At 45.2% G+C, this 12,329-nt stretch overlaps 1 protein-coding gene across 1 annotated transcript in view; it reads left to right on the top strand.

Moving 5' to 3' along the window:
- Nucleotides 1–4,066: 4,066 nt before the first annotated feature.
- Nucleotides 4,067–12,329, top strand: part of GLDN (gliomedin) — a 57,043-nt gene continuing 48,780 nt past the window's right edge. Inside the window, exon 1 of the mRNA XM_032856488.1 lies at nucleotides 4,067–4,607. Within this exon, the coding sequence (XP_032712379.1) occupies nucleotides 4,245–4,607 (363 nt within the window). The 5' untranslated portion in view covers nucleotides 4,067–4,244. The remainder of the gene's footprint in view (nucleotides 4,608–12,329) is intronic.

The raw sequence follows: 12,329 nt of genomic DNA, 5'->3' as shown, positions 1-12,329 counted from the left end.
TCTCCTATAGCCACATTGGACTTCTTATGGTTCCTCAAATAAACCATGGTACTTCCTGCCATAGGATCTCACATGTACTGTCCCCTCTGACTACAACTCTCCCACTCACACCTAGCTAAGTACCGCTAATCTTCAGATTCCAGCTCAACCACCATCACTTCTTCAGGGAGACCTTCCCTGACCCCATACTCCACATCTAAGACAGGTTTCTCAGTGATCAGATCTCACAGAACAGCACTCCTTTCCTTCAGGTCTTTTATCTCATTGTCGCATTTAGAATTATACCCTCACACAATTACTTGACTCATTCCTTCTCCCCACTTAGACCACAGGCTTCAGGAAGACAGGAATAGTGTCTGGTTTTTCTCTCCATCCTATTTCTAGTTCCTAGCACAGTTCCTGACAGATAGTAAGCACCTAATTTGTTGAATAAATGGATAAATGAATGAGTGAATGAACGAAGAAAAGAAATTTCTGACTCTTTTTGTTTGTGGAGCTTGAAGTTTCATGGGGTTAAAACGTAGAAATGTTGAGCTAAAAACCCAACGTGGTTGGGCGAAAGATATATTTTGGTGGGAACTGTTACAGAGATTTTCTCCCTAATCCCTGGCAAGGAGGAAGGGTGGGGGTGAGGAGGCAGCATCTAGCACCATCAGGAGTCCCAGCATACCTGCCGACCTCATCACAGAGAATGACAATCCCCAAGATCAGGCCTGAGAGTAAATGAAAATTATTCACTTCATCGTCATGAGGAAATGCTGTGGACTTAGAGTTGGAGTATATTCTTGAATTGGGTATTTTTCTCCAGGACAAGTTTATTAGCTGGAATCCTTTTTTAAGGACCATTCTATTTAACCTTTGAAAATGAAGCATCTGTCTTTTAATGGAAAAGCTCCTTCTCATTGTAAAGATAGCTCAGAATGTTCTTGGCTTTTTTGGTCTCCAGAAAAGGAAAGTCAGATATCTCCCTGTGTCCTCACTGTATCTTGAACATCTGTGTCAACAAAATAGGCCATATTTTTTTAATAGCTAACTTTTTTTTTTAGAATTACTTATTACGAAAAGTACCAGCCCATCCTGAGAAACATTAGGTAGGGCAGTCTACACAGATGTATCTACCCCTAAAGGAGTCATGGGAGGCTTAGGAAGCCAGAGATGGAAAGGCTCCAGAAAGCCAATCTCAAAACCACTATGTTCAGAAAAGAGGCCAAGTTTACCATGCATTGAAAAGTTCTATTCCACAGAAAACATCCAAAAGAAGGGTAATAAGCTAATCAATTTATTAATCTGATATTCTTATTTGGCATAAGCCCCTGCTGTGTCACAGTGAAGAGAGGTCCCCTTCTTAAGCATACTATAACTCAACAAAAGAAGTAAGATCTAGAAGAACTAAGATGTTGGTAAACAGGCCAACAGCAAGGGTGTCAGCAAGTTCAGACACCCCATAGGCAATAGCACTAATGTCCACTGAGCGTTTACTCTATGCCAAGTGCTCTAAATGTATATTCTCATTAAATCTTCACAAGCTAGGAGATGGATATGATTACCCTCTCCTTAGAAAAGCTGAGTAACATACCCAAGGTTGTAAACTTCAAAAGCAGTTTCAAGCTTCGTTCTATCTGATTCCAAAGTCCATGCTTCTAGGCTCCAAGTCCCTGAGGCTTCCAGAATTCAGGAAGGCAAGGCTTGATGAGGGACAGGGACAGGGTTCTGAGCTAGGCCTTAGACGGGCACAACTCTGAGATAAGACAGAGAAGGAGAAGTGTCAGTGCATGGAACTGTGGTGGAGTGAGGGTGTAGAGAAAAGACAGAGAAGAAAGGGAAAAGAGAACAGAGCAAGGCCAGTTGCTTGGATACAGCCATCTTGTGGGGAGGGATGAGTGAAGACACCTGCCTCGTAGGCCATAACATCTTGCCCCACCCTTCTCCTTTCCAATAAAATATTATATTCCTACACAGAAAGACTTGAAGAAGGAACTGGAAGAAGTGGTGAGTGGAAGAGGAATCTTGTCTTCCCTTTACTCTTTCTGCCTCTCTGCTCTCTCTGAGTGCATTATCCCAAGCACTCCACCCAGCCAGCCCAAAGTCCATGCCACAAACTTCTCGAGTCCTACATCCCAAGAAGGGTAGCATCTTCCCGTGAGCTCATCAGATAAAGCCTGGCTGGTTCCAAATAGAACTGGAGCACCACTCCCCTACTGACTATGGGCTCTCAACCAGAGGGGTTGAAGGCGTGTGGGGTAGGCTGTGGTTACTCTCCCCAGTGAACAGTCAGCCTTCCAAGGAAAGTCGCTCCAGTTCGGTGGCACGAGTAGAGTTTTGTGCTTAAGCCTTACTACCACTAGGCACACATTGTCTTACACAGACATACGTTCACTATCCAGCCATTTGTTCATTCAGTCATTCAATAGGGAATTATTGAACGGCAATTTCAAGCTGAAGACTATGCCTGGTGTTGGGGGAGACAAGGTCAAACACTATGTGGCCCCTAACCTCAGGAGCTGTATACTTTGTAATTATTGGTGGTGCCCTTCCTCATGGACATGGTCAGGCAGTAGTAACTATAATGAACATTAGGATAAAGAGAAGCTCAGCAGGCTCTGTGGTACTCCAACTGCTCACACTGCAAGTGGCTTGCCTAGTTCATTTCTGTACCTCCAATGCCCATCACTATGCCTGACACACAGTTCATTAACTTTTAGTGAATTAAATGAAGATCTTACTGAGCCTGATTCCCAGCTCTTTCTGTGGCTTCTATCCATTGCTTTAAGCCTGGCATCCTAAGCCTTATCTAAGGATACATGGCGTTCTTCAAATAGATCACAGTATGTTTGAGTTGGGAGAAACTGGACAGATTTGTCTGTATCACCTCCATTCCCTCCTAGACATCATGTTCCTGTAGTTGAGGTCCTTCATGAACCACTTGGAACTCCATGCTTTCCTAAGTCCTCCTGATCCCGGATACTCTCCTAAGAATATGCAAAGTTTGTCAATGTCCCAATAAAAACTCGGGAATCCAGACCTTGATACAGAACTGTGACAGCTTCAGCTGGCTGATGGCAGGGATCCACCTCCTCCTTTGAAATAATGGGCTGTGGAAAGAGAAATCTTGGCTTCTGATTGGGGTCTTCCAACACCACTAGGGTCTCCTGTGGGGTCTGGGGCTGCAGGGAGGCAGAGTCATTTGGGGAAAGGTGAGAAATGAGGTGGAGAGGTCCTCTGAGGAGGTTGAGCCATGACTCTGCATTTGAAGGATAGTGATCCTTGAGGTATAGGCATGTGAGCTGACAGGAAAAGGAAGGGGTAACTAGGAGGCTTGAGGCAACTGTCCCCTCAAGCAAGGCAGGCTAAGTAAGGTCCAGAAAGAGCCTAGCCAGGGTCCCAACTCTTCAGCCAGAAAGCACCTCAGAATCAATTCAGAGCGGTCTTGGGACATGCGCAAAGCCCTTCAGTTGAGTGGTAGCAGAATGGGGTTAGAATCAGGTCTCCTGATTTCCACCCTGGAGTTTTTTTTTCTCCTCACCCTGCTGTCTCCTAGATATGGATCTCATGTCAGAGTTCTTGGCCTGTCACATCCTAGAAATCTCCTTCACAGAGGACTCCTTCTCAGGCAGAGCAAGGCTTTTCTCATTCTGATGGGTGGCCTTTTTAACCCTCCAATGCCAACTGTCTCCTTGTCTCTCTCCATCTCCTTCCTCAGAAAGATCTCATGGGGTCTTCAGTGGCCACGTGATGGGCAGCCTGGGTCCCTGCCCAGCAGCAAACCTAGGGACAGTGGGCATATATCTTGGCATCTAGGCACGCTGACCCTTTTCTCCAGAGAGGTCAGTGTGTGGGGAGAAGGGAGTGGAATTCAGTGACTTCTAGCGCCTTAAGAATTCCTGCTCTCCCCCTCAGTCTGACCCTCACTCTGCGGGCCTGGGCCACAACAATGCCCACAGGCAGGGCAGTGAGAAAGGGAGGGAGACCTGGGTTTGCCCGTTTTCTTGGCCAGGCACCAGGAGCAAGAGCCCGGCCCACCTCTTCCCCGCGCCGGCCATCTCCACTTGCTCCTCTCCCCCTCTCCCCCGCCTGTCCCTCCGGGCGGCTCAGGCGCCACCACTACTGTCCCCAACCCGCCCCGCCAGCCCGGGCAAAGGGCAGCGTGACTCACAGCGCTGCCACCAGCCCACCGCTTGCCCGCGGCGTATAAAGGCTGCCCGGTGGGAGGCGGCGAGCCCTGCCCGGCCCGAGGTGCGCAGAGCATGGCCAGGGGCGCGGAGCGAGGCCGCGGGGGCTCCGGCTGGGGGCTGCGGGGCGCGCTGGCGGCGGTGGCGCTGCTGTCAGCGCTCAATGCTGCGGGCACCGTGTTCGCGCTGTGTCAGTGGCGCGGGCTGAGCGCGGCCGTGCGGGCGCTGGAGGCTCAGCGCGGCCGGGAGCAGCGCGAGGACAGTGCGGTGCGCTCCTTCCTGGCTGAGTTGAGTCGCACGCGGCGCAGGGCGCCCGCGCCACCCCCGGACCCCGCCAGCGCCGCGCGCAACAAGCGCAGCCACAGCGGGGAGCCCGCGCCACACATCCGCGCCGAGAGCCACGACATGCTGATGATGATGACCTACTCCATGGTGCCGGTAGGCGGGGGCTCGGCTCCGCGTGGCGCCTCCGCCAGGGTGGGCGGTGGGCAGTGTGGGGAGAGAGGCCCCGACGCCCTGAGCTCGCTCCCCTGGCTAGACGGCGAAGTGCTGCGAGAGAGGGCCCTGGGTGTGAGCCCGGCTGGGGAGGTCACCCCGGCAGGCAACTTAACCCTTCCGTTTTCTCCTCTGTTAAATGGGGGAGGGCGTGAAGGGCTGTCTTCCACCTCTGACATCTTTGGGTCTGCAGGTAAACAAGGGGTGCAGGCAGTGTTTAAGAGAGACTGCTTTCCTTCCTAACTCTGGATTAAAGTTTTCACCATCTGAGGTGAAGGGAGCCACAGAGGCCCTGGGCTTTGCCTGTGAGACTCGCTGGAGCCCCCCTGATAGCACAGGAAAGACATTTCTGGGAGCACAGACATCTTCAATAAAAAGGTCTTTACCTGGCTTCAGCTAGTGGTCTGGCTTTTCACCTGGCCTCGGACCAGCCTCATGAGATAGGTTGAAGGGAAAACAACCAGCCCTAATTTTACCAGTCACCTGGAACCTTGGTGCTGAGAAAGTTGCTCTTGGGTCTAAAGCGGTTCCAAATGGGAGACATCAAAATGGAGAAATTTTCTTAAAATCCTCTGTGAAAGCTGAGATTCTCATGTGGGCTCCAGCAGGTCTATAGAACTCCAGAAATTACCAGTGTGCATTTAGGGGCCGTGCATCTGGGTAGAGTCCATGGCTTTTCATTAGATTTTCATTAGATTTGCACTCCCCCTAAAAGGTTTAAGAAACTCTGCTCTTAATGTCTTTAAAGCAAAACCTCAAAAATCTTTTTTTTTTCCAGTTTGAAGTTTCTTTGCTTTTGCTGATTTTTAACTCAATAATTATCTAACGATTACATTTAGATCACATGGCCTTTCCCAATTCTGTTTCATTATCCATTACGACTGCACTGGTCTTATTTCATTTTACAACTACAAAGATTTCAATTCTGGCACCCCAAGTCAAGTGTGAGCCATACTTGGGAATCCTAGGGATTTGAAGATAAACTCATTTAAAGCTTCTGCATCAGAAAAGCTTTTAAGTATCTCATATGAGTTGAAATGCTTTTACAACTACATGATGGAAGTACTAGATACTGCAAATACATCTTTTGAGAGAGATCAAATTTTCCATTAGTGGCTTCATTTTTTTTTTCTCATCCGTGTTATAATTTTAAAAAAATTTAAAATTAGACGTCTGATATTTATTTTTTTCTTATTTGACAGAGAGAGACACAGTGAGAGAGGGAACACAAGCAAGGGGGAACAGGAGAGGGAAAAACAGGCTCCCCACCAAGCAGGGAGCCCGATGCAGGGCTTGATCCCAGGACCCCCGGATCATGACCTGAGGTGAAGGCAGACGCTTAACGACTGAGCCACCCAGGTGCCCCCAAGCAAAAAAAATTTTTAAAAGACCTCTGTAAAGTGAAGAAATCTCCTTTCAGGGCATTAACTCTTTCTCTTGACTCTCTACCATGCATTTTGAGGATTTTTTGAAACCCTTCAAGAAGGATGCATCTGAGCATCAACATTTTATATTTTTAATCCTGCTTTTAAGGTAGAAGCTTGTGTATTAAAGCTTATTCAGTCACTAACCCAAGAGAACAGAGATCCATTTCTGACTCAATCTGAGAGCTAGATTTAACTATCACCACCTGCTCTGTTAGAGGTCGGAGAGCAGAAATGTCACATTTGTTGGGCTGAGAGGCATTCATAGGTTATCACCAGCTCATCCCCCATTGTAATGGGTATGCTTTGAGGGAATTTCCATGCCGGTGGTTGGGAGAGAGTAGCTGTCTTCTTGCTGGTTGTTCTCAAGCAGTAGGGGAGGGGGTCACCTGGAAACACACTGAAACACAGATTCCACGGTCCCACCCTCGAATTTATAAAATGATCATCTCCAGAATTGTCTTCCTTAGTAAGTATGTGATTCCCCATTCTCCTACCTTCCCAGCCCCTCGGTGGGTTAGATACAGGTGATTCCAGGTGCCACTCTGAGAAAGCTCTAGATCACTACTTCTCTACTGTAATAAGCAGGTGAATACCTTGACAATCTTGTTCAAATGCAGATTCTGACTCAGAAGATCTAATTTCCAGCTTGAGATTCTGCATTTCTCATAAGCTCCCACTGACACCAATGTTGCTGTTTTGAGGACCTCACTTTGAACAGCATGGTTCAAGAGTGATGGTTGCACACTGAAATCACATAGGGAGCTTTCAAAATGACTGATACCTAGATCCCACTACCAGAAATTCTGAGTTAACTGTTAGAGGTGCAGTCTGGCATGCCTGGACATTGACAAGCCTTCCTGCTGACAGTGAACAACATTGAGCATCTTGCTCCCACCACGTCTCTTTGAGGCCTCTGTCTGCTTCAAGCAGAGGTACCCATTTTATTGCTGAAAGCCTTTTACTTTATTCTAGTATCATTCATCTTGGCACATTTTTCTCATTTTTGCTCCCTGTTTTTTTCCTCAAAATACAGAATTATTCACATGAGGAAACAATGTTTTAAAGGGTACTTTCAGGCCTGCCTAGGTGGCTAATTCAGCTAAGCATCTGCCTTTGGCTCCGCTCATGATCCCAGGGTCCTGGGATCAAGTCCTATGTCAGGCTCCCCACTCAACAGGGAGTCTGCTTCTCCCTCTTCTTCTCCCTCTGCCACTGCTTGTGTGCACTCTCTCTCTCAAATAAATAAATAAAATCTTTAAATAAATACATACAGAATCTTAAAAAAAGAAAAAGAAAAAGAAAGCTCTTTCATGGGCACCTCTACTAGAAAAGTTGCTTAGAGAGCTGTTTAGTATACAGTGTGGAAACCAGTGTGCACACTCCTTATGGCTGAAGTCACACCTTCCCCAGCCCTGTTATACAGCACCAGTAGGTTCTGAATGAGGATGAAATCAGAGGTCCCCTCACTGTGGTTCCATGTCTTTAAAGACAGAGAAACCAAGAAATAAGCTAATATCAGCAGACTAATGTCAGCATTTAAAAAAGTCTTCCAAAAGGCTCATTTATCTAAGATGAGCTTCCTAAAGCTATCTGACACTCCAGAATTCTGTGCTTTTGGCTGAAAGTATATCAACTCAGCATGGTGATTTCGGTTAGCACATTCTGCCCAGAAACTGGTTGTTAGAAGGGCAACATAACTAGTCATTACTTAGAACAGTTTTGTACAACCAAACACATTAAACCCTTCAGAGTAAGTGGGTACTTTGGAGAAAAGTAATAAGGGTCCTGGGTACCACTGAGCTAGACCAATGATGGGAAGCCATCTGCCAGGAGCTCCTGCAGGTGAGGGGGCTCCCGTCTAGTCCCCATCCCACCTCACACCCCTCGCATCTCACTTCTCCCATCAGCTGCTCTCTCATCCCATTTTCCAGGTCTTATACTTATTGATGTTCTAGAAGCCTCATCATCCTGTCCAACATCTAGGGTCAAGTCCCCAGGAGGAAAAAGATTTTACTTCTCACAATGTGTGTCATAACAAGCTCTAAATGGGTTGAAGATTTATGTTTTTAAAAAATGAAACCCTGAAACTACTGGAGGAAATATGGGTAAATGTGTTTTTAATGTTGGAATGAGGCAAATCTTTCTTTCCAACAAATCAAAAGCCAGAAGCAAAGAGTGAATAAATTTAACTACAGCTTAAAAAGCACACACAAGAACAACAAAACATATGGATGGCAAACAACAACAAAACAAATATACACCTCACAAACATAGGCAAAAGATAAAGGACAAACTGGGAAAAAAATATGTGCACCTCATATCATAGACACAGGGCTAATCATATATATATACATGGGGTGGGGAGATATATATATATGTGTGTGTGTGTATGTGTGTATATATATATGTATCATTTCTATAAGTTTATAAGAAAAAAACAAGAATTTAATAAGAAAATCAGCAGAAATAGGGATCCAATAGGAAAATGGAGCATAGTTCTCAGTAAAAGAAATACAAATGTCTGTAGGTAAACATGTGAGAAAAGATGTCTTGGTTTTAAAATGCAAATTGCACCTTGTCCTGAAACATAATTTTTACCTGTCTAACAAAACTACAAAAGTTTAACCACACATTCTCCTGGGGAAGTGGAAGGGAAATAGACACGCTTTTACATTGCTATCTGGACCACAAAATGGTACAACCCATGGGCAAGGCAATTTGGCAGTACCTAAAAATATTACAAATACATTTACCCTGTGACCCAGCAGTCTCAATTGTGGGAATCTATCCTGCATGACAGACTTTATCACCTATGAAATGACATATGCATATATTCACTGTAGAATATTGGTAGAAGCCAAAGACTATTCACAACCTGTGCCCGTCCATACAGAATTATTTCATTTTATTATTATTTTTTTAATCTTTTTTTTTTAGACTTTATTTATTTATTTGACAGACAGAGATTACAAGTAGGCAGAGAGGCAGGCAGAGAGAGAGAGGAGGAAGCAGGCTCCCTGCTGAGCAGAGAGCCCAATGTGGGGCTTGATCCCAGGACCCTGGAATCATGACCCAAGCTGAAGGCAGAGGTTTTAACCCACTGGAGCCACCCAGGCGCCCCCGGAATTATTTTAATAAGCCAACCTACGCACTCACTGGGAGAGCTAGCTGTAAATGAGAACGAGGAAATTCTCTGTGTCCTGTTACTGGAATAATCCTTAGGATATATTCTAAGGGAAGAAAGCAAGACAGAAAAAATATGTATATTGTATTACCTCATGTAAGGAAGAAGTGGAAAAATAAGTGAAGATATTAACAAAAGTGCTTTACTTAGGGTGGGTAGGCATAAGATGGGAATGAGCCTCTCACTGTGTAGCTTTGTGTATTATGTTGACTTTGGAACCATGTGATTGTGTTACTCTAATTGTGAGTGAAAAGGCCATAATCACAAAGTTACATGGGCGCTGCCTCTGAACTGGGGGGTAGTAAGGCATGGTGGACACTCTGCCAGCCTGAAGTTTGCATTCTTTCTAAAGGAGAGGGGGGCGGGCTCTCCCTGGTTGTTCCTGTACAAAAGCAAGAGCTCAGTGTGTCTGATCTTTTGATTTTTTTTGAAGTGAAAAAATCTGACTTTTTATGTGAAATCTCTTGGCTTTGAAATATTGACCAAAAGATTCCCAAAAATTGTTTTTAACTGGCTGAGCGTGTTGGCCAAACAACACTCACATTGTTAGGGGCCATGTTAGGACTACCAAGCTTAGTTCCCAGCAGTCTCATCTTATAATCATGCATGGTTTTGAACAGAAATGGCCTCACTTAGCTCTACCACATTCCCCTCCCCCACGGAGTTCTCACCCTGGTTCTGCAAGCGAACTAGTAACTGTGCCATTGTTACTGTTGGTTGAGTGGAGCTAGGTTTCTTTGTGTGTTTTGTTTGGTCTGGGTTTTGTTTAGTTTTTTGGCTGTTTCTAAAAATCAACCCCATCTTCAGTGGATGGAGATTTCCCAGCACTGTGGCTTTTTCAAAAGCCTGTGGTCCAGTTCTGAGGATAGTTCTCAAGGAAGAAATGCCAGCGTCTTGAGCTGTCTAACGCAGTATTGTAACAAACAGAGCTTTTCATGATGAATGTAATGAATGGAATGAATTACGTGGATCTATACATTATCTTGTCTATGGGGTGGAATCATGTTACCTATAGCCACAGATCCTGCTTGCAGAGATGCTAGCTCCCTGAAAGGCCTAAATTGGCTGTGTCAGGGTTTACCTCCCTTTCCTACCTCTTGGAGTCAGTCACCTCCAGATGGTGTAAAAGCTGAGGATTCAGACCAGGGGACAGTAGACTGTGCCCTATAGCCAAGTCAGGCCTGCCACCTGCGAGCCCACAAAGTAAGAATGATCTTTTACACCTTTAAAGGGTTAAAAAACCAAAAGAAGAAGAATATTTTGTGACATACAAACATTATTTATGTGAAATTCAAATTTCAGTCATCATAAATAAGGTTTTGTTGGAATACGGCTATGCCCGTTTGTTCACATATCGTCTGTGACTACTTTCACACAACAACAGCAGAACTGAGTAGCTGCAGCAGAAACCATATGGCCCACAAAGCCTAAAATATTTTCTTTTTGGCCCTTTATAGAAAAAGCTTGCCAACTCCTCGTTAGACTGTCATCCGTCAGAGTGGAGATGACACTGGGGGTTGTTCCTTTGGAGAACCTAAGCAACGAAATCAGGGTTGTTCTAGGATTGGGTTAACCCTGGGTTTTTTTTAATTTTGTTTTTTTTGTCTTTTAGCTTAAGGGTAGAATTTAGTGATTCATAGTTGCATATAACACTACAACACCAAGGCTCATGAGATACATCACATGCCCTCCTTAATGCCCATCACCTATTTAGCCCAACCTCCCACCCACCTTCCCTCCAGCAACCCCCAGTTTGTTTCCTAGAGTTAAGAGTCTCTTACAGTTTGCCTCCCTTTCTGTTTTTATCTTTTTTTATTTTCCTGTCCCTCCCCCTAATGTTTATCTATTTGTTTCTTAAATCCCACATGAGAATGAAATCATACAGGATTTGCCTTTCTCTGATTGACTTACTTTGCTTAGCATAATACCCCCTAGTTCCACCAACGTCATTGAAAATGCTTTGCAACTTTTGATGGTTACATAATTTTTGATGGTTACATAATATTCCTGTGTGTGTGTGTGTGTGTGTGTGTGTGAGAGAGAGAGAGAGAGAGAGAGAGAGAGATCTTTTTATCCATTCAACTGTTGATGGGCATCTGGGCTCGATCCATAATTTGGCTATTGTAGACATTGCTGCTATAAACACTGGGGTGCAGGTACCCCTTTGGATCACTACATTAGTATCTTTAGGGTAAATACACAGAAGTGCAATTGCTGGGTCTTAGGGTAGCTCTATTTTCAAGTTTTTGAGGAACCTCCATGCTGTTTTCCAGAGTGACTGTACTAGCTTGCATTCCTACCAACAGTGTAAGAGGGTTCCCCTTTCTCCCCATGCTTGCCAACATCTGTTTCCTGACTTGTTAATTTTAGCCATTCTGACAGGGTTTTAAGACCTCCCCCAAGGAGACAGAATCTAGAATTGAGCTGACCCAAAGAGCAGTCCCTAGCCTGGAAGGGCCTGCCGGGCCAAGCTGGCCCTCAGGTCTTTCGCTCCTTCTAGGCCAGCTCCCCAAGTCAAAAACAGTCATGTTAGGACAGCATTTAACCAACACTAACTCCATATCTAAGCCTTGCTTCAAACTCCATTGTTCTCTTCAATTCCAATTGAAGGGGGAGGTTTGTACCCCATTAGGTCCTATGGAACAGTCCCTGATGAGAGATCAGAGGCCTGATACAGAAGAACAAGAAAAGACAGGGCAGCCAAAGACACAAACCCACATGCAGTGCCTGGGAGGTATGTCTCCATGGCTTTTGTCATAGCAACAGGTGCATATGGGCACTTGGGATGTCACACCTGACACTGCAGTTGGTTTACATGTCAGAAGCCATTTCTGAGTGTCAATTAAGGGTGGGGAGAACTTGAAGCTATGTGCCTGCTAAGATTTTGTCTGCTGTTGGTACTGTGAACACACACATAAAATTAACTCATGATGGCACGTTGAGGAAGTCAGGCGAGAGCTAGCTCCTTACTAGCTTCAGACACTTTATCAAAACACATTTTGCATACATGGAAATAAATCACTCAATGTAGATATACAGTTGTCATGATTCTCT

Source organism: Lontra canadensis, unplaced genomic scaffold (assembly GCF_010015895.1).
Source record: "Lontra canadensis isolate GAN:19392208 unplaced genomic scaffold, GSC_riverotter_1.0 scaffold12, whole genome shotgun sequence".
Taxonomy (NCBI): domain Eukaryota; kingdom Metazoa; phylum Chordata; class Mammalia; order Carnivora; family Mustelidae; genus Lontra; species Lontra canadensis.
This window is presented reverse-complemented; position numbering and strand designations above follow the sequence as displayed.